The following is a 26,295-nucleotide window of genomic DNA, read 5'->3' as shown; positions in this document are numbered from 1 at the left end:
CTTGATTTTGAATTTTAAGTTCATTTTGGGGTAAAAAGGTCAAAAAAGGTCAAAAATCAATATTTTCAAAATTTGTGTCAAATTTATTCACATTTGATAGATCTATCCATAAAAAGTATTTTTAATCTTATGTTGATACTACAAACCTATGTAACTAACGTATAAACTTTGACCTTGTGCACAAATGTATAGCAAAACGAAGTGAAAAAGTGTGAAAAGGGTACATTTTGAGTACACCAATTGTTTTTGCACTCCCCATCCTCATTGGTGCATATATTGGTTTCAAACAACTTTTTTTGAAAGGTAAATATACCCAGGCAGTTTTTGAGAAAAAAAATAATTCAAATACTACCTTCATGTGGGGGTCTTAACGACTCATTTTAAGGTCAAAATTTCAAATAAGGCAAAATTTTGCATTTTTTTAATTTTCACAAAATTTGACCCCAAGTGATAGATCTCTCAATAAAATGTATTTTACGTTAATGTTGATATGTTAAACGTATGTAATTAACGGATAAACATTGACCTTGTACACAAACGTATAGCAAAGCAAAACGTAAAAGTGTGATTATCTTGAAAAGTGTACATTTTTAGTATACCAGCTTTTTTTGCACTCCCCAGCTCATTGGTGCATATTATATATTTCAAACAACTTTTTTTGGAAAGGTTGATGTACCCAGGACGTTTTGAAGAAAAAAAAAAAAAAAATCAAATACCACCTTCGTGTAAGGTCATTTTGAGGTCAAAAAGTGCCAAAAATGTCAAAATTTAATTTTTTTGATTTTTTGCGCCTAATTTTACCCCAGGCGGCAGATCTATCCGTTTAATATAGTTTCATCATTAAATTGACATGCCAAGTCTGTGAAATTATGAGTTAATCTTTTGTCTTGTACACAAACGTGTAGGAAAATTTAATCTTAAATTGCAATTTTCTCAAAAAGTGCGTATCTTGAGCATAATACGGTGTTTTGCACTTCCTATCCCAGCAATGCATATAATTGTTTGAAAACACCTTCTTTTTTTTGAAAGGTCAATATACCAAGGCATTACAAAAAATCATATCAAACTTTCTTATGTGGTAAAATGAAACAAAAAGGTACTTGTATGCTATTCACGCAGAACAGTTTGACATAGTTTTACAGTTTGACTTGGTGCCCTTTGATTTGCACCCTAATAAAACTAGCTCAAATCAAGCATCTGAGATAGGGGTAGTCTTCCAGGTAACCCCACTCTTTCTTTTAAGCTCATGAGTGTCTGTGTCAGTGTGAGAGATGAGACGTCCATGTATTCCTAGTTTATGCTGTGTGAAGTTTCAGTGCATCTCTTGTTGGCGGTAACATCTCCAGACACTTATTCGCCTTATTTACCAAAGAGTTGGAGCCTGACAAGGTTGATGATTTTATACCAAGGTGCACAAGTGTTACCAAAACTGCTCAATGAGAGCAAGTTCTCCATTACGGCCGATTCCTTTGACACATATTAACTTTGCTTTTCGGAGACTTTCTTTTCCCAATGGTCATGTAGGAGAGGCTGTGTCGCATCATTTAAGAGCATGTAAGCTGCCTTACAGGTTGGCAAGTCTCTCAGTTACTGCACGTATCGGGTAATTAATGTGCATATATTTCCAAGTTTCTGACGCTTTTGTTGAACACACAAAAGTGACATTTCTCCACCTGCAAATCACTCTTATCCTTCATTTACTGCCTCTATGCATGGAGCATCAACCAGGTGTCAGCCTGCTAAGGTGTCCTCAAAACGTCATCTCTCCTAAAGGACCGTGGCTTCCGTAACATAAAGGAACCCCCGCCTGTACTATTCCTCATCTTTCCAGTAGACCCTTGCCCTTTCTACAAAAACGTCTGACAAGAACTTGAGATTAGGTTTGTTCAATAGCCCATACCTGACGTGTAGGAGTGGAACCCCGGTCTATCGATGAACTTTCGAATTGGCTTTTTCTTTCCCATTCTCTTTGACTGTGTCACTGCCTTGGTGGAGCCCTCTCCAATCTAGCGATCAAGACCAGGTTGTAGGTTCCAGTGGCAGCATTGAGCAATTGTTGCAGTACCTTTCTGTCCGTTTTGATAGGCTTTTGTACCGTACATAATTCATTTGTTTGAAACATTTGCATTGTACAGATCAGAGAAAGTTTTTGCGCAATATTTTCTTCAGGGCGTCACTAAAACCATCAGTTTCTTGAAGCAAACGGTGCTTCCAGATGGTTATTATATACTGCGTTCCATGATCTGGAGTTGTTAGAAGATCACTTTACCACATCAACTGGTGCAATGTCTTTTGTTGTCAAAGATACCAGTGGTACCTCTCTCACAATATCAGAGTCTGTGTCATCGGAGTGGGTTTAGTCGGAACACATCAAATCTTACGGTTTGTTATGAAAGCTTCTAAACATCATCAACATCTCTGTCTTCTTGAGGAGTTTCATATCTGCCAGATGAACACATCCCTATCGATCAAAGTTACTGTGGTCATAGATGATGGGGACGGCAGCATTACGGAAAAAGCTCCCAGATTGGTGATCAAGTATCTGTCTTTCCGAGTCCTGGATCTCAATCTCCACCATCACAATGTAATGATACCACAGTTGGGAGTTTGGATTTCTAGAGTGCTTGTTGAATTTGTTTAACAGACGTAGTCCTCCCTTGAAAAAGATTTAAATCTCAAACTTTGGACTTGCCCGTTTAAGTTCATTTCTTCCTGATGTGTATAGTGGCCAGGCAACTGTGATGGTGGTATGTTTCTGACCTGTGTTATGCCCACAAACTGATTGATCAAAGTGATGAGATTGTCATTGCTGTCTGCTAGTGCCTGAAGAGTAGTGAGAATTCTTTCATCAAAGAAACTTGACATAAAAGTATGTCAAGCTGTGGTGGTTTTGGTGTGCCTGGTTACATGTAGCTCTGGACTTAGCTATGACTAACGGCACTCCAGATAAGAAAGTATACAATGTATCACTGCACGATACCCCCTACCCCCATCGTAGCTACAATGTATAGGCCTACCTAGGAAAACAAAACATTTTACTGCAAAGAGAATGTTCAACTTTGTTAATTCACTAATAAAAGTTGTGTATTTAACTGCGTACATCATGTACTTGGAAAGATTGGGAGTGTTAAAATAACTTTGATATAAACATGCATTTTTTGAGCACGTCAAACTATACAACTACTATATCAAACTAATTGCATGAATCAGCATACGCATTTCTTGTTTCAATTTACCAATGAGGAAGGTGTAAAATGAATTTAGTTTAAACTAAAAACTGCCTTGGTATATTGACCTTTCACAAAAAAAGTTGTTTTCAAACATTTATATGCATTGCTGGGATAGAAAGTGCAAAAACACTGTATTATGCTCAAGATACGCACTTTTTGAGAAAATTGCAATTTAAGATTTAATTTTCCTATACGTTTGTGTACAAGACAAAGGATTAACTCATAATTCCACAGACTTGGCATGTCATTTTGATGATGAAACTATTTTTTTATGGATAGATCTGCCGCCTGGGGTAAAATTTGGCGAAAAAATAAAATAAAATTAAATTTTGAAATTTTTGGCACTTTTTGACCTCAATATGACCTTACACGAAGGTGGTATTTGAGTAATTTTTTTTTTCAAAAACTGCCTGGGTACATTAACCTTTCAAAAGAAAGTTGTTTGAAACACATAAATGCACCATTGAGTGCAAAAAAAGCTTGTATACTAAAAATGTACACTTTTCAAGATAATCACATTTTTACGTTTTGCTTTGCTATACGTTTGTGTACAAGGTCAAAGTTTATTTGTTAATTACATACGTTTGGCATATCAACATTAACGTAAAATACATTTTATAGATAGATCTATCACTTGGGGTCAAATTTTGTGAAAATTTAAAAAATGCAAATTTTTTGCCTTATTTGAAATTTTGACCTTAAAATGAGTCGTTAAGACCCCACATGAAGGTGGTATTTGAATTTTTTTTTCTCAAAAACTGCCTGGGTATATTTACCTTTCAAAAAAAGTTGTTTGAAACCAATATATGCACCAATGAGGATGGGGAGTGCAAAAACAATTGGTGTACTCAAAATGTACCCTTTTCAAGATATTCACACTTTTACACTTCGTTTTGCTATACATTTGTACACAAGGTCAAAGTTTATACGTTAATTACATAGGTTTGTAGTATCAACATAAAGTTAAAAATACATTTTATGGATAGATCTATCAAATGTGAATAAATTTGACACAAATTTTGAAAATATTGATTTTTGACCTTTTTTGACCTTTTTACCCCAAAATGACCTTAAAATTCAAAATTAAGCTGGGCATCCACCCTAATCGTCTTCCCGAGCCTATGATCCATACATCTAGCATGGATGCCAGCCATTAACAATCTATGCCGTTTTTTCTTTTTTTCTAGAGCACTTTTTAAAGTTTGGCTGGTCTACTAACCGGTGTCCACTGTCTTTAAAGCAAATGTAAAACAATAAATACTACATAAACTCATTTAAATAAAATATTATGTTTTTTATAGCGATTGTTTATAATTTCAGTGAGCCTACGTAAATACCTTAGACAAATCAACGGAGCAAAGCATTGGAAAGGTTCGGACTCCATGATGATCACGGGTTTGTATACATAATTGTGTGTTTGCTTTGCTCTTCCATCTTTTACGCCCCCTTGCTCCCAAAACAAACAGGTCTAGTTATGACACTGTGGAATTATGTGTTATTACTTTCCGAAGCCTGAGGTAGTAATACGACCAACAGTTACCCACAGGGAAATGTAGGGGGGGGGGGGTCCACAAGAAGTGCATTCTTTATAGGTTAATCTGCCTCTTGGACCAGCTCATCTTTCTGGGGAGTGAACATATTTGCCACCTTATCGAGACCATGTCGAGACTGAGAACAAAAGTGAACACAGAAAACAAAATGTCACAATATTAAGGAAGTCTGTATACAAGAAGACACAGCTAAGATTTATAAAAAAGATGTCTAAACACTGGAAAGTAACAACATAACATGTGTGTGCGTTTGTGGGTGTGTGTTTGTATTGCCTACCCTCCGAGGACATTAATTAACAAAAGAGACAATAGGTCCTCACTTTTCTTTGTTCACGGTTCTTTGTTTTCAGGTGTCCTCACTAGTAAGTTGGGTACAAAACCAATGGGGATTGCTTCAATACAGGAACAACAGAAAGTACAATAGGTGTCCTCTAGTATGTGTGTGAAAGTAGCTATACACATTCAAACCGGGAACCTATACCACAAGAGGACAAAAGACTCTCCGGTTGGGGAAAGGTCCTTAGTTGGAAAACTCCCCCAATCAAACCTAAAAAATGTCTTCTGAACCTTGGCTCGTTCTCTTTTTAGGAGACTCTTCGGCTGCGACGTTCTTTGAAACAAGGGGATTATCTGAAGTTGGTCCTTCACATGTTAATGCAGAATTTATTCACGCAGTCTTGCCAAACTCAAAGATAATTGTCACATTTCGAGATCCTGTTCAAAGGTGGGTGTAGGATTCAATTGGAAACTTAAAATGTCATCCATATCTAATGGTGTTTGAAGATTTGCACGGTGTGAAGAATAAGAGTAACTATAATTAAAAATATAAATAGTAGACTTGCGGGTACAACCATGTGTAAAAATGAAAGCTAATCGAATGCACTCAGTATACGGGTTCATCACCACTCTGTGGTCCCTTTGCGCCTAGTGTGTCCCGGGCCCACTCCGTGGTCCCTTTGCGCATAGTGTGACCTGGGGCCCACTCTGTAGACTTGCGGGTACAACCATGTGTAAAAATGAAAGCTAATCGAATGCACTCAGTATACGGGTTCATCACCACTCTGTGGTCCCTTTGCGCCTAGTGTGTCCCGGGCCCACTCCGTGGTCTCAGTGCGCCTAGTGTGACCTGGGGCCCACTCTGTGTTCCCTTTGCGCCTAGTATGTCCCGGGCCCACTCCGTGGTCTCAGTGCGCCTAGTGTGACCTGGGGCCCACTCTGTGGTCCCTTTGCGCCTAGTATGTCCCGGGCCCACTCCGTGGTCTCAGTGCGCCTAGTGTGACCTGGGGCCCACTCTGTGGTCCCTTTGCGCACAGTGTGTCCTGGGGCCCACTCTATGTTCCCTTTGCGCCTAGTGTGTCCCGGTGTGGCGGTTTCAGTCTTCGCCGTGTTCAGTTTTCCGGGTGACGTAGTCGGACATACCAGCACGTTGTTCGAACGGTTTTAGCTTTCCGGCGTGTTCAGTTTTCCGGGTGACCTGTCAGATACCCGCCGCGAGAGTACCCTGGCGAGTACTGTATAGTTCTCTCAGCAATGACCCCAAATTGTTTATATTCCAATTCTTTTTTTTGTAGTCACATAATCTCTTGCCCCATCTTTACATGTATTCATGGGTACAACTTTAGGCAGGTCACACTCTGCTTGCATAAAAAAACTCATACGATCCACGCTATTGCCGCTAGTTGTACTCGACTCGTGGACGCCGCCATGACAGCTACCGGAGGGTAACGGATGACTCAATACGGCACTAAAAATGGACTACCTTCGCTTGCTGTGCGCAGGCATCGCATGACCTAATGCTACCGTATTTGGTCATTCGGAAAACTGAACACAGCGGAAAGTTGAAACCGCCACACCGGGTCCACTCCGTGGTCCCTTTGCGCATAGTGTCACCTGGGGCCCACTCTGTGGTCCCTTTGCGCACAGTGTGTGCTGGGAGGAATGGCAAACAACTTTTAACGGGGCTGGGGGTATAGGCCTACGGGAAAGGGGAAAAAAGACTTATAGACGATACGGACTAAGAAAGTAGTACATTGAACGTGGACAAAAAACGTAACTGGAAATAAACGGGCCTGGGAAAGAACCACTAGCGGGACCCGCGCGGCAAATTGGAAATTATGGATGGGGAGATCGACAATAATGAGAAACAGAAAAAAGGGCAAGTGCATACGATTTCACAAAACCACGGTGATTTGTGTTGTGACCCACGCCTCCAAGAGCACCCCCCCCCCCCGTACACAACGCTACATTTGCGGCATTTTATACACAATGGTACCTAGCGGGATGCGGCATCCCGCTAGTCTAACATAAAGGCGATATTTCAGGTAATAATGTATTGGTTTATCAGGTGGACTAAAAGCTGAAAACTAAATCGCATATTTGGAACCAAGTCTATGTACTCCATTAACTTCAGTTTCATTAGGTTGTATGTGACAACCTTATCTTTCACAAAATCTTAAGTATTTCCAAAATAATACAAAATATAGCAAACAAAAAGAAAAAAAAACACTCTTGTTTTGCTTTTCTTTTGACTCTCTTGTGGAAGGTCGTACTCTAGATTCAGATTCATGGGAAGGCCCGCTCATGATTCCCAGGGGCCGTCAGTGTTCCACAGCCAAGTCGTGCAGGAGCTTAATCTGTTTAAGTTATGCCAAGCAACAAAAGACAACAGGACGTGTGCGTATCGTCCGGACACAGGGGTAAAGATTCACAAGTAATTCTGTTAAAGGCAGTGGACACTATTGGTATAATTACTCAAAATAATTATTATGATAAAAACTTTCTTGATTACGAGTAATGGGGAGAGGTTGATAGTATAAACAATTGTGAGAAACAGCTACCTCTGAAGTGACGTATTTTCCACGAATTTGGTTTCGAGACCTTAGATTTAGAATTTGAGATCTCGAAATCAAGCATCTGAAAGCACACAACTTCGTGTCACCATGGTGCGACAAGTTTTTTTTTATTATTAATATCTCGTAACTTCGACGAACGATTGAGCTCAAAGTTTCACGGGTTTGTTATTGCGTACATGATGAGACACGCCAACTGTGAATAATAACTTAGTTTTTGACGATTACCAATAGTGTCCAGTAACTTTTACAACTCAACGAATATACATCTTTTAGATAAGTACCAAAATATGTTTTGTAATAACTGCGAGGACATTTTACATGCAAGTATCCTCCAACAAAAATCAGCTTTTTATGAAAAACGAAATGTTGATTAAATTTTTCCAGAAGTTGTAATTATTTAATAAATTTAAACTGGCGTTAACTCTTTGTTTTCTGTTTTCTGAAATAAATTGGTACATGGGTGTGATAGGTAAGGTCATACGTTATCGTCCACGTTTCGTCAATGTAGTGCTCATTCAAAGGCACCATTATCATCAAAGACACAATAAGTTCACTAGTAAAAATTGCAGCTAAATACACTGTCTGTAAACCTGCTGCGAATACATGAAACAGAGAACTGAATCCATCCACGTTTGGGAAAGTGAGGGCAGGTGGTGAGTGCTAGTAGGCATAACAGCCACATTTCTGGCCTGAGCACTTATAAACGGACACACAACGTCAAAAAAGAAGAGAAAAAAAGGCAAAATCATATAAAGCTCTTTCACAGCATGCTTACTTCCACAAGGCCTCTACCACAGCATGCTTACTTCCACAAGGGTCCTTCCACAGCATGCTTGATTCCACAAGGCCCTTTCCACAGCATGCCTACTTCACAAGGTCCCTGCCACAGCATGCTTAATTCCACAAGGCACCTACCACAGCATGCTTACTTCCACAAGGCCCATACCACAGCATGCTTACTTCCACAAGGCCCTTACCACAGCATGCTTAGTTCCACAAGGCACCTACCACAGAACGCTTTACTTCCACAAGGACCCTACCATGGCATGCTTATTTCCGCAAGGCCCCTACCACACAGCATGCTTACTTTAACAAGGCCCATACCACAGCATGCTTACTTCCCCAAAGCCAATACCACAGCATGCTTACTTCCACAAGGCCCCTACCACAGCATGCTTAATTCCACAATACCCCTGCTATGGCATGCTTACTTCCACAAGGCCCCTACCACAGCATGATTACTTCCACAAGGCCCCTACCACAGCATGCTTTTTTTCCACAAGGCCCCTACCACACAGCATGCCTACTTCACAAGGTCCCTGCCACAGCATGCTTACTTTCACAAGGCACCTACCACGGCATGCTTACTTTCACAAGGACCCTACCACAGCATGATAATTTCCACAAGGCCCTTACCACAGCATGCTTACTTCCACAAGGCCCCTACCACAGCATGCTTACTTCCATAAGGCCCCTACCACAGCATGCTTAATTCCCCAAAGCCAATACCACAGCATGCTTACTTCCACAAGGCCCCTACTACAGCATGCTTACTTCAACAAGGCATCTACGACAGCATGCTTTCTTCCACAAGGCCCCTACCACAGCATGCTTACTTCCACAAGGCCCCTACCACAGCATGCTTAATTCCACAATACCTCTGCTATGGCATGCTTTCTTCCACAAGGCCCCTACCACACAGCATGCTTACTTCCACAAGGCCCCTACCACAGCATGCTTACTTCCCCAAAGCCAATACCACAGCATGCTTACTTCCACAAGGCCCCTACCACAGCATGCTTAATTCCACAATACCCCTGCTATGGCATGCTTACTTCCACAAGGCCCCTACCACAGCATGCTTTTTTTCCACAAGGCCCCTACCACACAGCATGCCTACTTCACAAGGCCCCTACCACAGCATGCTTACTTTCACAAGGCCCCTGCCACAGCATGCTTACTTCCACAAGGCCCCTACCACTACATGCTTACTCCCACAAGGCCCCTGCCACAGCATGCTTACTTCCACAAGGCCCCTACCACAGCATGGTTACTTCCACATGGCCCCTACCACAGCATGCTTACTCCCACAAGGCCCCTACCACAGCGTGCTTACTTCCACAAGGCCCCTACCACAGCATGATTACTTCCACAAGGCCCCTACCACAGCATGCTTTTTTCCACAAGGCCCCTACCACACAGCATGCCTACTTCACAAGCCCCTACCACAGCATGCTTACTTTCACAAGGCCCCTACCACAGCATGCTTACTCCCACAAGGCCCCTACCACAGCATGCTTACTTCCACAAGGCCCCTACCACAGCATGCTTACTTCCACAAGGCCCCTACCACAGCATGCTTACTTCCACAAGGCCCCTACCACAGCATGCTTACTTCCACAAGGCCCCTACCACAGCATGCTTACCCCCACAAGGCCCCTACCACAGCATGATTACTTCCACAAGGCCCCTACCACAGCATGTTTTTTTTCCACAAGGCCCCTACCACACAGCATGCCTACTTCACAAGGCCCCTACCACAGCATGCTTACTTTCACAAGGCCCCTACCACAGCATGCTTACTCCCACAAGGCCCCTACCACAGCGTGCTTACTTCAACAAGGCCCCTACCACAGCATGCTTACTTCCACAAGGCCCCTACCACAGCGTGCTTACTTCCACAAGGCCCCTACAACAGCATGCTTACTTCCTCAAGGCCCCTACCACAGCATGCTTACGTCCACAAGGCCCCTACCACAGCATGCTTATACTCCCACAAGGCCCCTACCACAGCATGCTTACTTCCACAAGGCCCCTACCACAGCATGCTTACTTCCACAAGGCCCCTACCACAGCATGCTTAATTCCACAAGGCCTCTACCACAGCAAACTTACTTCCACAAGGCCCCTACCACAGCATGCTTACTTCCACAAGGCCCCTGCCACAGCATGCTTACTCCCACAAGGCCCCTACCACAGCATGCTTTCTTCCACAAGGCCCCTACCACAGCATGCTTACTTCCACAAGGCCCCTACCACAGCGTGCTTACTTCCACAAGGCCCTACTACAGCATGCTTACTTCAACAAGGCATCTACCACAGCATGCTTACTTTCACAAGGTCCCTACCACAGCATGCTTACTTCCACAGGGCATCTACCACAGCATGCTTTCTTCCACAAGGCCCCTACCACAGCATTCTTACTTCCACAAGGTGCCTACCACAGCATGCTTTCTTCCACAAGGCCCCTACCACAGCATGCTTTCTTCCACAAGGCCCCTACCACAGCATGCTTACTCCCACAAGGCCCCTACCACAGCATGCTTTCTTCCACAAGGCCCCTACTACAGCATGCTTACTTCAACAAGGCATCTACCACAGCATGCTTACTTTCACAAGGTCCCTACCACAGCATGCTTACTTCCACAGGGCATCTACCACAGCATGCTTTCTTCCACAAGGCCCCTACCACAGCATTCTTACTTCCACAAGGTGCCTACCACAGCATGCTTTCTTCCACAAGGCCCCTACCACAGCATGCTTTCTTCCACAAGGCCCCTACCACAGCATGCTTACTTCCACAAGGCCCCTACCACAGCATGCTTTCTTCCACAAGGCCCCTACCACAGCATGCTTACTTCCACAAGGCCCCTACTACAGCATGCTTTCTTCCACAAGGCCTCTACCACAGCATGCTTACTTCCACAAGGCCCCTACCACAGCATGCTTAATTCCACAATACCCCTGCTATGGCATGCTTACTTCCACAAGGCCCCTACCACAGCATGATTACTTCCACAAGGCCCCTACCACAGCATGCTTTTTTTCCACAAGGCCCCTACCACACAGCATGCCTACTTCACAAGGTCCCTGCCACAGCATGCTTACTTTCACAAGGCACCTACCACGGCATGCTTACTTTCACAAGGACCCTACCACAGCATGATAATTTCCACAAGGCCCTTACCACAGCATGCTTACTTCCACAAGGCCCCTACCACAGCATGCTTACTTCCATAAGGCCCCTACCACAGCATGCTTAATTCCCCAAAGCCAATACCACAGCATGCTTACTTCCACAAGGCCCCTACTACAGCATGCTTACTTCAACAAGGCATCTACGACAGCATGCTTTCTTCCACAAGGCCCCTACCACAGCATGCTTACTTCCACAAGGCCCCTACCACAGCATGCTTAATTCCACAATACCTCTGCTATGGCATGCTTTCTTCCACAAGGCCCCTACCACACAGCATGCTTACTTCCACAAGGCCCCTACCACAGCATGCTTACTTCCCCAAAGCCAATACCACAGCATGCTTACTTCCACAAGGCCCCTACCACAGCATGCTTAATTCCACAATACCCCTGCTATGGCATGCTTACTTCCACAAGGCCCCTACCACAGCATGCTTTTTTTCCACAAGGCCCCTACCACACAGCATGCCTACTTCACAAGGCCCCTACCACAGCATGCTTACTTTCACAAGGCCCCTGCCACAGCATGCTTACTTCCACAAGGCCCCTACCACTACATGCTTACTCCCACAAGGCCCCTGCCACAGCATGCTTACTTCCACAAGGCCCCTACCACAGCATGGTTACTTCCACATGGCCCCTACCACAGCATGCTTACTCCCACAAGGCCCCTACCACAGCGTGCTTACTTCCACAAGGCCCCTACCACAGCATGATTACTTCCACAAGGCCCCTACCACAGCATGCTTTTTTCCACAAGGCCCCTACCACACAGCATGCCTACTTCACAAGCCCCTACCACAGCATGCTTACTTTCACAAGGCCCCTACCACAGCATGCTTACTCCCACAAGGCCCCTACCACAGCATGCTTACTTCCACAAGGCCCCTACCACAGCATGCTTACTTCCACAAGGCCCCTACCACAGCATGCTTACTTCCACAAGGCCCCTACCACAGCATGCTTACTTCCACAAGGCCCCTACCACAGCATGCTTACCCCCACAAGGCCCCTACCACAGCATGATTACTTCCACAAGGCCCCTACCACAGCATGTTTTTTTTCCACAAGGCCCCTACCACACAGCATGCCTACTTCACAAGGCCCCTACCACAGCATGCTTACTTTCACAAGGCCCCTACCACAGCATGCTTACTCCCACAAGGCCCCTACCACAGCGTGCTTACTTCAACAAGGCCCCTACCACAGCATGCTTACTTCCACAAGGCCCCTACCACAGCGTGCTTACTTCCACAAGGCCCCTACAACAGCATGCTTACTTCCTCAAGGCCCCTACCACAGCATGCTTACGTCCACAAGGCCCCTACCACAGCATGCTTATACTCCCACAAGGCCCCTACCACAGCATGCTTACTTCCACAAGGCCCCTACCACAGCATGCTTACTTCCACAAGGCCCCTACCACAGCATGCTTAATTCCACAAGGCCTCTACCACAGCAAACTTACTTCCACAAGGCCCCTACCACAGCATGCTTACTTCCACAAGGCCCCTGCCACAGCATGCTTACTCCCACAAGGCCCCTACCACAGCATGCTTTCTTCCACAAGGCCCCTACCACAGCATGCTTACTTCCACAAGGCCCCTACCACAGCGTGCTTACTTCCACAAGGCCCTACTACAGCATGCTTACTTCAACAAGGCATCTACCACAGCATGCTTACTTTCACAAGGTCCCTACCACAGCATGCTTACTTCCACAGGGCATCTACCACAGCATGCTTTCTTCCACAAGGCCCCTACCACAGCATTCTTACTTCCACAAGGTGCCTACCACAGCATGCTTTCTTCCACAAGGCCCCTACCACAGCATGCTTTCTTCCACAAGGCCCCTACCACAGCATGCTTACTCCCACAAGGCCCCTACCACAGCATGCTTTCTTCCACAAGGCCCCTACTACAGCATGCTTACTTCAACAAGGCATCTACCACAGCATGCTTACTTTCACAAGGTCCCTACCACAGCATGCTTACTTCCACAGGGCATCTACCACAGCATGCTTTCTTCCACAAGGCCCCTACCACAGCATTCTTACTTCCACAAGGTGCCTACCACAGCATGCTTTCTTCCACAAGGCCCCTACCACAGCATGCTTTCTTCCACAAGGCCCCTACCACAGCATGCTTACTTCCACAAGGCCCCTACCACAGCATGCTTTCTTCCACAAGGCCCCTACCACAGCATGCTTACTTCCACAAGGCCCCTACTACAGCATGCTTTCTTCCACAAGGCCTCTACCACAGCATGCTTACTTCCACAAGGCCCCTACCACAGCATGCTTACTTCCACAAGGCCCTACCACAGCATGCTTACTTCCACAAGGCCCCTACCACACAGCATGCTAACTTCCACAAGGCCCCTACCACAGCATGCTTACTTCCACAAGGCCCCTACCATAGCATGCTAACATCCACAAGGCCCCTACCACAGCATGCTTACTTCCACAAGGCCCCTACCACACAGCATGCTAACTTCCACAAGGCCCCTACCACAGCATGCTAACTTCCACAAGGCCCCTACCACAGCATGCTTTTAATACTTCCACAAAGCCCCTACCACAGCATGCTTACTTCCACAAGGCCCCTACCACAGCATGCTTACTTCCACAAGGCCCCTACCACAGCATGCTTACTTCCACAAGGCCCCTACTACAGCATGCTTACTTCAACAAGGCCCCTACCACAGCATGCTTACTTTCACAAGGCCCCTACCACAGCGTGCTTACTTTCACAAGGTCCCTACCACAGCATGCTTACTTCCACAAGGCATCTACCACAGCATGCTTTCTTCCAAAAGGCCCCTACCACAGCATGCTTACTTCCACAAGGCGCCTACCACAGCATGCTTACTTCCACAAGGCCCCTACCACAGCATGCTAACTTCCACAAGGCCCCTACCACAGCATGATTACTTCCACAAGGCCCCTACCACAGCATGCTTTTTTTCCACAAGGCCCCTACCACACAGCATGCTTACTTCCACAAGGCCTCTACCACAGCAAACTTACTTCCACAAGGCCCCTACCACAGCATGCTTACTTCCACAAGGCCCCTACCACAGCATGCTTACTCCCACAAGGCCCCTACCACAGCATGCTTTCTTCCACAAGGCCCCTACCACAGCATGCTTACTTCCACAAGGCCCCTACCACAGCGTGCTTACTTCCACAAGGCCCTACTACAGCATGCTTACTTCAACAAGGCATCTACGACAGCATGCTTTCTTCCACAAGGCCCTACTACAGCATGCTTACTCCCACAAGGCCCCTACCACAGCATGCTTTCTTCCACAAGGCCCCTACTACAGCATGCTTACTTCAACAAGGCATCTACCACAGCATTCTTACTTTCACAAGGTCCCTACCACAGCATGCTTACTTCCACAAGGCATCTACCACAGCATGCTTTCTTCCACAAGGCCCCTACCACAGCATGCTTACTTCCACAAGGCCCCTACCACAGCATGCTTTTTTTCCACAAGGCCCCTACCACAGCATGCTTACTTCCACAAGGCCCCTACTACAGCATGCTTTCTTCCACAAGGCCTCTACCACAGCATGCTTACTTCCACAAGGCCCCTACCACAGCATGCTTACTTCCACAAGGCCCCTACCACAGCATGCTTACTTCCACAAGGCCCCTACCACACAGCATGCTAACTTCCACAAGGCCCCTACCACAGCATGCTTACTTCCACAAGGCCCCTACCACAGCATGCTAACATCCACAAGGCCCCTACCACAGCATGCTTACTTCCACAAGGCCCCTACCACACAGCATGCTAACTTCCACAAGGCCCCTACCACAGCATGCTTACTTCCACAAGGCCCCTACCACAGCATGCTTACTTCCACAAGGCCCCTACCACACAGCATGCTAACTTCCACAAGGCCCCTACCACAGCATGCTTTTAATACTTCCACAAAGCCCCTACCACAGCATGCTTACTTCCACAAGGCCCCTACCACAGCATGCTTACTTCCACAAGGCCCCTACCACAGCATGCTTACTTCCACAAGACCCCTACTACAGCATGCTTACTTCAACAAGGCATCTACCACAGCATGCTTACTTTCACAAGGCCCCTACCACAGCGTGCTTACTTTCACAAGGTCCCTACCACAGCATGCTTACTTCCACAAGGCATCTACCACAGCATGCTTTCTTCCACAAGGCCCCTACCACAGCATGCTTACTTCCACAAGGCGCCTACCACAGCATGCTAATAATAAATAATAATAATAATAAGACTTGTAATGCGCACATATCCACCCTGCTGGGTGTTCAAGGCGCAGTAAACCAAAACAAAACAAAACAAAAACACAACACAAAGAAAAACAGACACAACAAAATTAGTCATTGAAAACCTGTGACATAAGATAAGTTTTGAGAAGAGACTTGAATTTTGCGGTACAAAGACAAGATCGAAGATTAAGTGGTAGAGAGTTCCAGATGCGTGGCGCGGCTACAGAAAAAGACCTGTCACCCCATGAGTGTCGAGACTTGGGTTCAATGAGGAGAAGCATGGAACTTGATCGAAGATTCCTTGATGGAGTGTAAACTTGAAGCAGTTCAGAAATATAGTGGGGAGCCTTGCCATTTAGAGCTTTGTGGACAATGAGCATCAGCTTGAAGATGATTCGTTGAGAGATAGGGAGCCAGTGTAGTTGTTTCAGAATGGGGGTGATAGAACAGGATTTTCTAGACAGTGTCACAATGCGGGCAGCAGTATTTTGGAGCCGTTGAAGTCGGGAAATCTGGTTGTTAGGAAGACTGTAGAGAAGAGCATTGCCGTTGTCAAGACGAGAAGTAACAAATGCGTGAATGACCTTTTCAGTGGCATTTTTGTCCAAGTACTTGCGAATCTTACCTATATTCCTGATGTGATATGATGATAAACGAACAATGTTGTTGATGTGTGGCTGAAGTGTCATCGATGAATCAAAAATAACCCCCAAGTTCCGAGCTTTCAGCGAGGGAGCTATCCGAGTATCACCGATGGAGATGTATGGCACTGAAACCTTAGTTAACTGTTGACGTGACCCAAATAAAAGGAACTCTGTCTTATCATCATTTAACTTCAGGAAGTTTTGTTGTGTCCAACGTCGAATCTCTTGGATGCATTTCTCAAGTCTTGCAATAGATGCATTGGCGTTTTCTTGAGAAGATTTAAACGTGATGTATAGCTGAGTGTCGTCTGCGTACACATGGTAATTCAGATTAAATTTGAGGATGATGTCACGAATCGGTAAAGTGTACAGCGTAAACCACTGCGGGCCGAGTACCGACCCCTGTGGCACAGAGTAGTTCAAAACAACAGGGTCGGATATTGCAGTGCCAATACATACATGCTGAGTTCTGTTGTGGAGATACGATTTGCACCATGCTAGGGCTGTGTCCTCTATGCCAAGGTGATTCTGGAGCCGAGAGAGAAGGATGTTATGATCAACAGTGTCAAAAGCAGCACTCAAGTCTAGCAGGACTAGTGCTGTAAGGTTACCATTGTCCATAGAAGAGAGAATATCGTTGCTCACACGGACTAGTGCAGCCTCGGTCCCATGGAAAGGCTTGTATGCTGACTGGAACACGTCGGACAGGTTGAAAGTATGAATGTGATCAGAAATACGTGATGACACTACTCGTTCGATGACTTTTCCAAGATATTTTAAGTTTGCAACCGGTCTGTAGTTTTTGAATATCTCCTTGTCCAGGTTTGGTTTCTTGATGAGCGGCCTGATGTAGGAAACTTTGAGGCTATCGGGGAAACAACCGAAACTGAGAGATTCGTTTACAAGCTTAGTGATGTAGGGTACAAATATATCAATGTTTTGCTTTATCATGGATGTTGATACTGGATCCAGCTCACAGGATTTTGGAGGAGATTTCATAATAACCCTTTGAATCTCAGCAACAGTGGCAGGCTCAAACACAGATAGTCTACACTCTGGTTGAAGATGTGGCAATGTCTGCGGCACGTTGTAAGGGACTGATGAAAATGATGAGCGGATGTCTGAAATCTTGGTGACAAAGAATTTCTGGAACTCATTTGCTAAGTCCTGGTCATTGTAGGTGGATGGAAGGACAGGGGTTTTGGGTTTGAGCAACAACTTACCAATTATCTTGAAGAGCTTCTTTTGATCTCCTGAGGATTCTTGTACTTGAGATGAATAATGGATGATCTTTGCCTGGTTGATCAAATTCCTAACTACTTTACATTGGTTGCGATATTCTTGTCGTTGTATTGCCAATTTGCCATTTTTCCGCCACTTTCGCTCCAGTTGACGACAGATCTTTCTCGCTGTACGAATATCATCATTGAACCAGGAGACTTCAGTTCGGACCTTGACTGATCTCGTTTTCCAAGGTGCGTATTTACTTCCACAAGGCCCCTACCACAGCATGCTAACTTCCACAAGGCCCCTACCACAGCATGCTTACTTTTACAAGGCCCCTACCACAGCATGCTTACTTCCACAAGGCCCCTACAACAGCGTGCTTACTTTCACAAGGTCCCTACCACAGCATGCTTACTTCCACAAGGCATCTACCACAGCATGCTTTCTTCCATAAGTCCCCTACCACAGCATGCTTACATCCACAAGGCCCCTACCACAGCATGCTTTCTTCCACAAGGCCCCTACCACAGCATGCTTTCTTCCACAAGGCCCCTACCACAGCATGCTTACTTCCACAAGGCCCCTACCACAGCATGCTTTCTTCCACAAGGCCCCTACCACAGCATGCTTACTTCCACAAGGCCCCTACCACAGCATGCTTATTTTCACAAGGCCCCTACCACAGCATGCTTACTTCCACAAGGCCCCTACCACACAGCATGCTAACTTCCACAAGGCCCCTACCACAGCATGCTTACTTCCACAAGGCCCCTACCACAGCATGCTATTTTCCACAAGGCCCCTACCACAGCATGCTTTCTTCCACAAGGCCCCTACCACAGCATGCTTTCTTCCACAAGGCCCCTACCACAGCATGCTTACTTCCACAAGGCCCCTACCACAGCATGCTTTCTTCCACAAGGCCCCTACCACAGCATGCTTACTTCCACAAGGCCCCTACCACAGCATGCTTATTTTCACAAGGCCCCTACCACAGCATGCTTACTTCCACAAGGCCCCTACCACACAGCATGCTAACTTCCACAAGGCCCCTACCACAGCATGCTTACTTCCACAAGGCCCCTACCACAGCATGCTATTTTCCACAAGGCCCCTACCACAGCATGCTTACTTCCACAAGGCCCCTACCACACAGCATGCTAACTTCCACAAGGCCCCTACCACAGCATGCTTACTTCCACAAGGCCCCTACCACAGCATGCTAACTTCCACAAGGCCCCTACCACAGCATGCTTACTTCCACAAGGCCCCTATAGCAGCATGCTTACTTCAACAAGGCATCTACGACAGCATGCTTTCTTCCACAAGGCCCCTACCACAGCATGCTTACATCCACAAGGCCCCTACCACACAGCATGCTAACTTCCACTAAGCCCCTATCACAGCATGCTTACTTTCACAAGGCCCCTACCACAGCGTGCTTAATTCCACAAGGCCCCTACCACAGCATGCTTACTTTCACAAGGCCCCTACCACAGCGCGCTTAATTCCACAAGGCCCCTACCACAGCATGCTTACTTCCACAAGGCCCTACCACAGCATGCTTACTTCCACAAGGCCCCTACCACAGCATGCTTACTTCCACAAGGCCCCTGCCACAGCATGCTTACTTCCACAAGGCCCCTACCGTCTTTACAACAAGTAAGTTTTGGAAAAAAATTGACACATTGGGCGATTTCCAAAGCATGACCCTACAAAAGAAATTACTGTAATGTTCATAAAGTGAACGATGTATCGTGGTTAACTTAGTTTTCCGTCCCCTATAACCATTTTTTTTTGTGTTAATATTTCTTAAAGAAAACCAAAAGAGGATGTTACTCAATATTCCTCCGTGATTGGCTGAATTTTTACCCACGTGATCAGATTAAGGTTATCCGAATGGAGGACTGGCAAACCAACTGCACACAGATTCTGCCTCAACTGTTTGAGTTTCTTCAATTGAGTAAGTCACAATGTTTAATAAAAAGAACAACAACAAACATAAGCGATATGGAAGTACATAAATGAAAACTATTTAATTCAATGGGAGACGTTGAGTCGCTTCACACGGCTTATCAGCGTGATTATAACGCAGTTGCGATTTTCTATATTATAGGTTTCGATCACGGTTATTAAAATTCAGCACCCTTTGCTATTTCATTATTCAAAACTGGGACAGCTTTTACACGAGTGGGTTTTGCTATTTTATTCATGGATGCAGGTAAGCATGCAGGATGTGGTGGGGTGGGGGGTTGGGGTGCACAGAGCTGCAGCTCAGAGTACCTGTTATATATACGACACCGAAACCACCGGATACAATCAATAGATGGCTAGAATGGTACCATGTTATCACAGTGCTGGATGTCTCATCCTGATGCCCTGATGCGTTAGTAAGACATTGGGAAATGTTGTAAAACGATGTGGGTATAATCGGATTGTCAAGCCCCCCCCCCCCCAAAAAAAAAAAAAAAAAAAAAAAAAAAAAAATATGAGTGTTGTCAAATACAAACCATGTTCAGTTTAAACCAACATTAATTATTTGAAATACCTAATTTTTGCAGTTTATTTTTTCTTAATTTTTTTCCGAGTCAACTTTTTTTTTCTTTATTAATGGTGGTTTCCTTAAAATTTCAATGTAAAGTTTATCATCTAAATTTGTATGGAAAACCTTTAATAAAGCACAAATAAGAGATCAATACAAATGATGTACTTTTGAAACTGGCTTTTTAAAAATTTAGCACAATCTACGAATTAAAGTTTGCAATCACCGGGGCACGTATAATGTTATAAAACCCCTTTCTTGTTGATTTCCATGCAGGGAAACTAGATAGTGCTGTCATTGAACAGGCTTGCCGCCGCAAGGTCAACGTCAACAGGAGAAAGCACAAACCAATGCTACCAGAAACCATGCGGTTATTAAAGGAGTTTTATCGACCTTTTAATGTAGAACTTGCTTTGATGCTTAATGATGACAAATACCTATGGTAGGATTAACTGGAAATAACTTTGTCAATTGAAAAAAACAAATATTCGATCGAGTGCATTTATCTTATATTGTTCAGTCCTTGGAAATGGTTTAATGCTACTAATTGGAGACTTTAGAACACTAGGTGGCAGCAGACTTACCAGGTAAATTTACATTGTTTACGTAGCTCTGAGCATGCGCACATTACCGAGATCAATTAATTTTACAAGTATGCTGCCACCAAGCGTCCTAACAGTCTCCCATTAATGTACTCTAATTCACAACATTGAATTAATCAATCTTGAAAGCTGATAGTCTTACTGAAAAAATAATAAATATAGGCCTATGTCATTATTAGTAAAACAGTACGTCAATTATAGTCTTGTTAAGTGCCATACCAAACACTATGATAGTAAAATGGTATAACTGTATGATGGCTTTTCTCTTCTTTTGTTACCGACCAGTGTGACTCTTGGGTTTCTTTAATTTTGACTGACCATCATATTCTCATACTACAGTCCAAAATAGGACCAATATTACAGCATTCATGGGAATTGTATCCAATTTATTGTATAAGTTGGAACAAAGAACCCTCAGGTTGTGATGGATTCGTATCACCCAAAACGCTAATATTAAAAACAGTATAGGGTTATACAAAAATGACAGTTCGCCTTGCGCGTGAATGTTGGCCTGAAGTTTGTTGCACCTTTTAGTGGTTAAATGACTCTAAAATATGCAGACTTCTGTGAACGATGACTTTCTCGGAGCCCCCTGATCATGATAATGCTTATCGCACGATCTAAGTCCTGTTCACACTTCCTGCGAATGTGAATGCGATGCGATTTTTGACGGCACAAATTCGCAACGAATAATTCGCATCAGTTGACTTGTTGTTCAACCCCTGCGAAACATTCGCTGCGAAAACAGGGTTGTGACGTCAAAATCGTATCGCATTTGCATCTGTACTCAGTACTTTCCCGAGTTCTGTGAAAAATAAATCACAGGCACGGGATTCGGGTGGGATTCGAACCTACGATATTTGCAATTCTAGATCAGTGTCTTACTAACTAGACCGCCGAGATTGCCCGGTAGCTAGAGAGGCAGTTTAAATTTACATTCCCACTGCTAAAAATATAAACTAAAATAAGCTTTGAAGTTATAATTGTTCTCTTTGATAACTACTACTATGCAGAGGGAGCCGTTTCTCACAAAGTAACTATACTATCAGCAGCTCTCCGTTGCTTGATACCAACTTGCTAGGTATCGAGCATCAGGGAGCTGTTGATAGTATAAAACATTGTGAGAAACTGCTCCCTCCGAAGTAACGTAGTTTGCGAGAAAGAATTAATTTCTCATGAAAATATTTTTATTTGATTTGGAGACTTCAGCTGAGGTCTCAAAATTAAGCATCTAAAAGCACACAACTTCGTGCGACAAGGGTGTTTTTTCTTCTATATTCCCTCGCCACTTCGACGACCAATTGAGTTCAAGTTTTCACAGGTCTTTTTTTTTTGGTATGTTTCTTGAGATACACCAAGGGAAAAGACTTGCCTTTGACCTCAAGCCTTTAAACATTACAGTGTATGCCAAAAATTTCCCAATTATTCATCATTGACGAACAACGTACTCAATCACATGCATTTGGTTGTTCGCCTTTTCGTGAAACAATAACACGCCCCGGACACCACCTTAACCTAAGTTCTTTAAGCTGCTTTTAGCAAACAAAACCTAGCTAAGCACAACATATTTTGCTTATCAGAAAAATTACAAGTCAATGCCACATACACCATTTGTGACTGGTATCCGGCTCATTTATGCTTAGCAGAGGACTGTTAAGCAATATTTTCTGCTTAAGCATCAGTTTCCCTTAATTTCCCGTTCAGCAGTGATGAGCAAGAAACCAGTCATAAATTGTACATGCGAAAGTGTATTTCGGTTGGCAACCTTATTCTGGTAAGCATAATTAGGTTGGGCCATGTTACTTGTTGTGCTTATAAGCAGCTCTAAAAAACTTGGCCAATGTATCCAATGGTGGCGTGCGTCATCCAAACCGCCCTCACATGAGTGCAATTTGGCGAACATGGGATAGACTAGCCTATAGACCTTCACCATGGTGCAGCCATCTTGAATTTCTCCCATTGATATTAATATTACCAAACCGAGGCTTGAAGAACAATTAATAGTCTGGTTCCTATTTGCAAAATAATGATTAGCATTAATTAATGTTGTTCGATACGAGGAGCATGACCAAGATGGAGGCAGATAAAGGTCTATTGGTATGCAAGGGTTCGCTTTGCTTTCGCAGCTGAATGTAACTGTGAACATTTGCTACATCGGGTTGAAAGGATGGGTGTAATAATTCAGTACCATGTTATCAAAAGATGAAGTAATTGTATTTATGGAAACATTTTTCTCATAAAAGGAAAACATATGATTGGGCATTTTCTTTGACTGAACTAATTCTGTCATTCAACCATTTTTTACCAGTACCATATAGGCGTCATTTAATCACCTTGAAACTCATATACTGTAATATTGAATGTATGTTTTACTTTAATCCTTAATTTGGGTTTCAGTAATTTGGGTGTAGTGGTAACCTTTTAATGTTTCTTTAGGCAAAAGGCCAAAAAAGCATTTCAATATATTAAGCAGATGATTACTATAAAAACACATTTTCTATTAATATTAATCTGTTTTAAATGATAAGTAGAACAATGACAGTGCTGATCGTGTATTTTATACATGGATTTCAAATGAACAAAACGATCAATTTAGGCTTATAGGTTGGATTGGATATCTTTGTTTGGGACTTTATTCCAATCTTATAAACCGCATGGGGAGTTAATATTATTATTATTATTATTTATTCAGCTATTTCAACAATACATGACAATACAAAAATACTTCCAGATGGGCTAGGAGAAACAAAAGCAAAATAATTACTGTGGTCCATAGACCTTCCTCCCCACATCTGGTTGTAATACAAGTAATAAAATGAGTAATAAAATATGTATAAAACAATTTATGTACAAAAAGGTAGGAAAGTTTACTATAAATAAACATGTTAATGTACATCAAAAGTTGTCAACTAAAAACAAATATATATAAAGCATGATCTATGTAAGAGTAAATCCAGCTTTAGGAGTGTAAAATTGGCAAACAGATAGACAAACAATGTGTTTTTGGTTTTCTTTATGTTGGGTATAAGTAAAAGTTATGATTTTGTTTATATTATTATTATTTTTTTAAATAAAATTGCTTGGACAATAAAAATGTTCGAGTAGAGGTTGTCGACGGAAGAGCAAAAGTCGAAAAGCTTTCATCCAAACCGTAAAGAGTGACGTCCTTAGACCCCGATCATGGGGGCATTTCAGAATATGTTAAAACATAAGCAAGACAAATAATTCTCGAAATTGTTTTGACCCACCCGACCCAAACTTTGATTTTTAAATATTGAATGAACAAAGTTATGCCTCAAATGAACCAGGTATTCTTGGTCAAAGGTATTAAACATCAGACATCATTTTGTTAAATGAGAAACCAAATTTCGACTTTTAGTGTACAAACTTCTTCTGATAGCGCCCTCTTATGAATTAAGACCGGCGCTCTTGTTTTGTCCCATGTTAATAATTGGGTGCATCTCTATTGGAAATTAACATGAGCTAAAGGAGCTTGGTTCAAAAGAGGGCGCTGTCAGGAGGACAGAATCTGCGCAGATTCTCTTGCCACACCGTCAAGGGCGGGAAAATGGGGTCTTACACATCATTTGATGACAGTTTTATACTTTTGTTTTAACTTTGACATCCCCTGTACAACTTGTAACTATTGTGTATGTCTAAAGATTTAAAATAAATAAATAAAATAAATAAATGTACAGATAGTGCGAGTATAAAACACAAACCTGTTGCTGATGAGCTGCTTCAATGGTAGTCTGAACATCTGACGTCACACTGCGAGGCTCGTGAATAACGCCAGAGAGTGGCCTATAGCTCCCCGTCCATAATCACATATCACCTACGTTCATTTCACACACAGTCGAACGCTAGTACCAATAGGTGCGTTCGGTTAGCTTCCCCGGGTCAACCCCGATCTGCCCCCGCCACGTTTGAATTCAAGGGACTCACCCGGGTAAACCCCAAGTGCCCTGCTTGTGGAATGGGTCATTAGGGTTGGCCCGAGGTGCATGACGTCACCACGAGAGGATGGTTGATTATTCGATAAGCTCTTGTCAGAGGCTCACCCGAGTAGCTTCCCTGGGTCGACCCCGGTCTGCCCCCGCCACGTTCGAATAGCTTTGACATCATTCCAGGGGCTCACCCAGGTCAGCCCCAATGAGCCCTGCTTGTGGAGCGAGTCACTTAGGGCTGGCCCCAGGTGCATGTCGTCACCACGAGAGGCGGTGAGTGATCGTTCGATTAACTCTTGTCAGGGGCTCACCCGAATGAGCACCACGGGGTCGACACAGGGAAGCTAATCGAACGCGCACTATAAGTTACATGCGGTAACTGTAGTGTGCATAATACACACGTGGACACGCTTTCAATATAATGTGTTTAGAGATTGAGAGATAGTCATTACATGGTGTTACCGCAAACTCTTCTAGATCTTATTTCCACCATGCAAAGTTTCAAATCCTACATAATGTGTTTTGATTGGTCCGAGGTGTTGTATGTCAGCTTCACCCACATCATTTCGGACCAATCAAAACACAGATACTGCAAAAGTTACGTTACTGCACGTTTATTCAATGGCATCACTGTATCCAATGAAATCACTGGTTCTGAAAAGCACCTTGGGGACCAGTCTATACTTCAGTGGTTGAACCCTCAGTACGAGCTTAAAGGCATCAGTAGAATTCTAATCAGCTGGGTCTACCGTAAGATTGCAAAATGTGTCAACACCTAGATTAAGTGTGAGGCTCGACAAACAGGGATTGATGACTTTATTGATTTAGTTTGATGCGCGAGGTATTGGTTCCAGGCAATAATATCAACGAAATCTTTATTGTTCTGAAAATTAAAGAACGACTCGAGATTTTTATAAATTTCCTCGACCTAAATAACTTTTAAATCTGGCCGTCCGGTGGCTTCTATGATGTACAATTTGATATGATTATGTTTGTTGGATTTTAATACCGTCACATAAAAAATGTATGGTCTAGTGAGATCAGTTTTTCATTGTTTTATTTTTTAATTTTTTTTTTTTTTTTCGCCAGCAAAAAAAATAAAAAATAATATTAATTCAAACTAATTTTCTACAAGAACAGTCGTTCCTAAAGTAACTCTTCTTTGTTAAACTAACTTTACACTGCTTTATCTCTGTGTCAATTAATAAAACCTGAAAATTCATGATTATTTCATTGACTGAAAATTCATCCTGTTGCTATACTATCGAGTTCCAAAAAAGATCCTTATTAGCACAACAAATTAAAGAAGACTCTTCTATATGAATCTATATGCTGCTCTCACACTGTGGCGAATGTACTAGCGAATGTGCTTACGAATGGAAATATTTGACAATCGCTCAAACAATCCAAGTTATTCCCCACCTCCTTACGAAGATCGGTAAATTTAGAAAGCGCTTT

General features: G+C 43.6%; 1 protein-coding gene across 1 annotated transcript in view; it reads left to right on the top strand.

Annotated features, from left to right (window-relative positions):
- Nucleotides 1-21,938, top strand: part of LOC139935397 (carbohydrate sulfotransferase 15-like) — a 42,557-nt gene extending 20,619 nt beyond the window's left edge. The window contains exons 4-8 of the mRNA XM_071929962.1: nt 4,551-4,625; nt 5,369-5,504; nt 7,323-7,476; nt 19,565-19,709; nt 20,565-21,938. Coding sequence (XP_071786063.1) covers nt 4,551-4,625; nt 5,369-5,504; nt 7,323-7,476; nt 19,565-19,709; nt 20,565-20,734 — 680 coding nt within the window. The 3' untranslated portion in view covers nt 20,735-21,938. The remainder of the gene's footprint in view (nt 1-4,550; nt 4,626-5,368; nt 5,505-7,322; nt 7,477-19,564; nt 19,710-20,564) is intronic.
- The last annotated feature ends 4,357 nt before the right edge of the window (nt 21,939-26,295 follow it).

Source organism: Asterias amurensis, chromosome 3 (assembly GCF_032118995.1).
Source record: "Asterias amurensis chromosome 3, ASM3211899v1".
Taxonomy (NCBI): domain Eukaryota; kingdom Metazoa; phylum Echinodermata; class Asteroidea; order Forcipulatida; family Asteriidae; genus Asterias; species Asterias amurensis.
The sequence above is the reverse complement of the archived record's forward strand: the minus strand, read 5'-3'. Positions and strand labels throughout refer to the sequence as shown.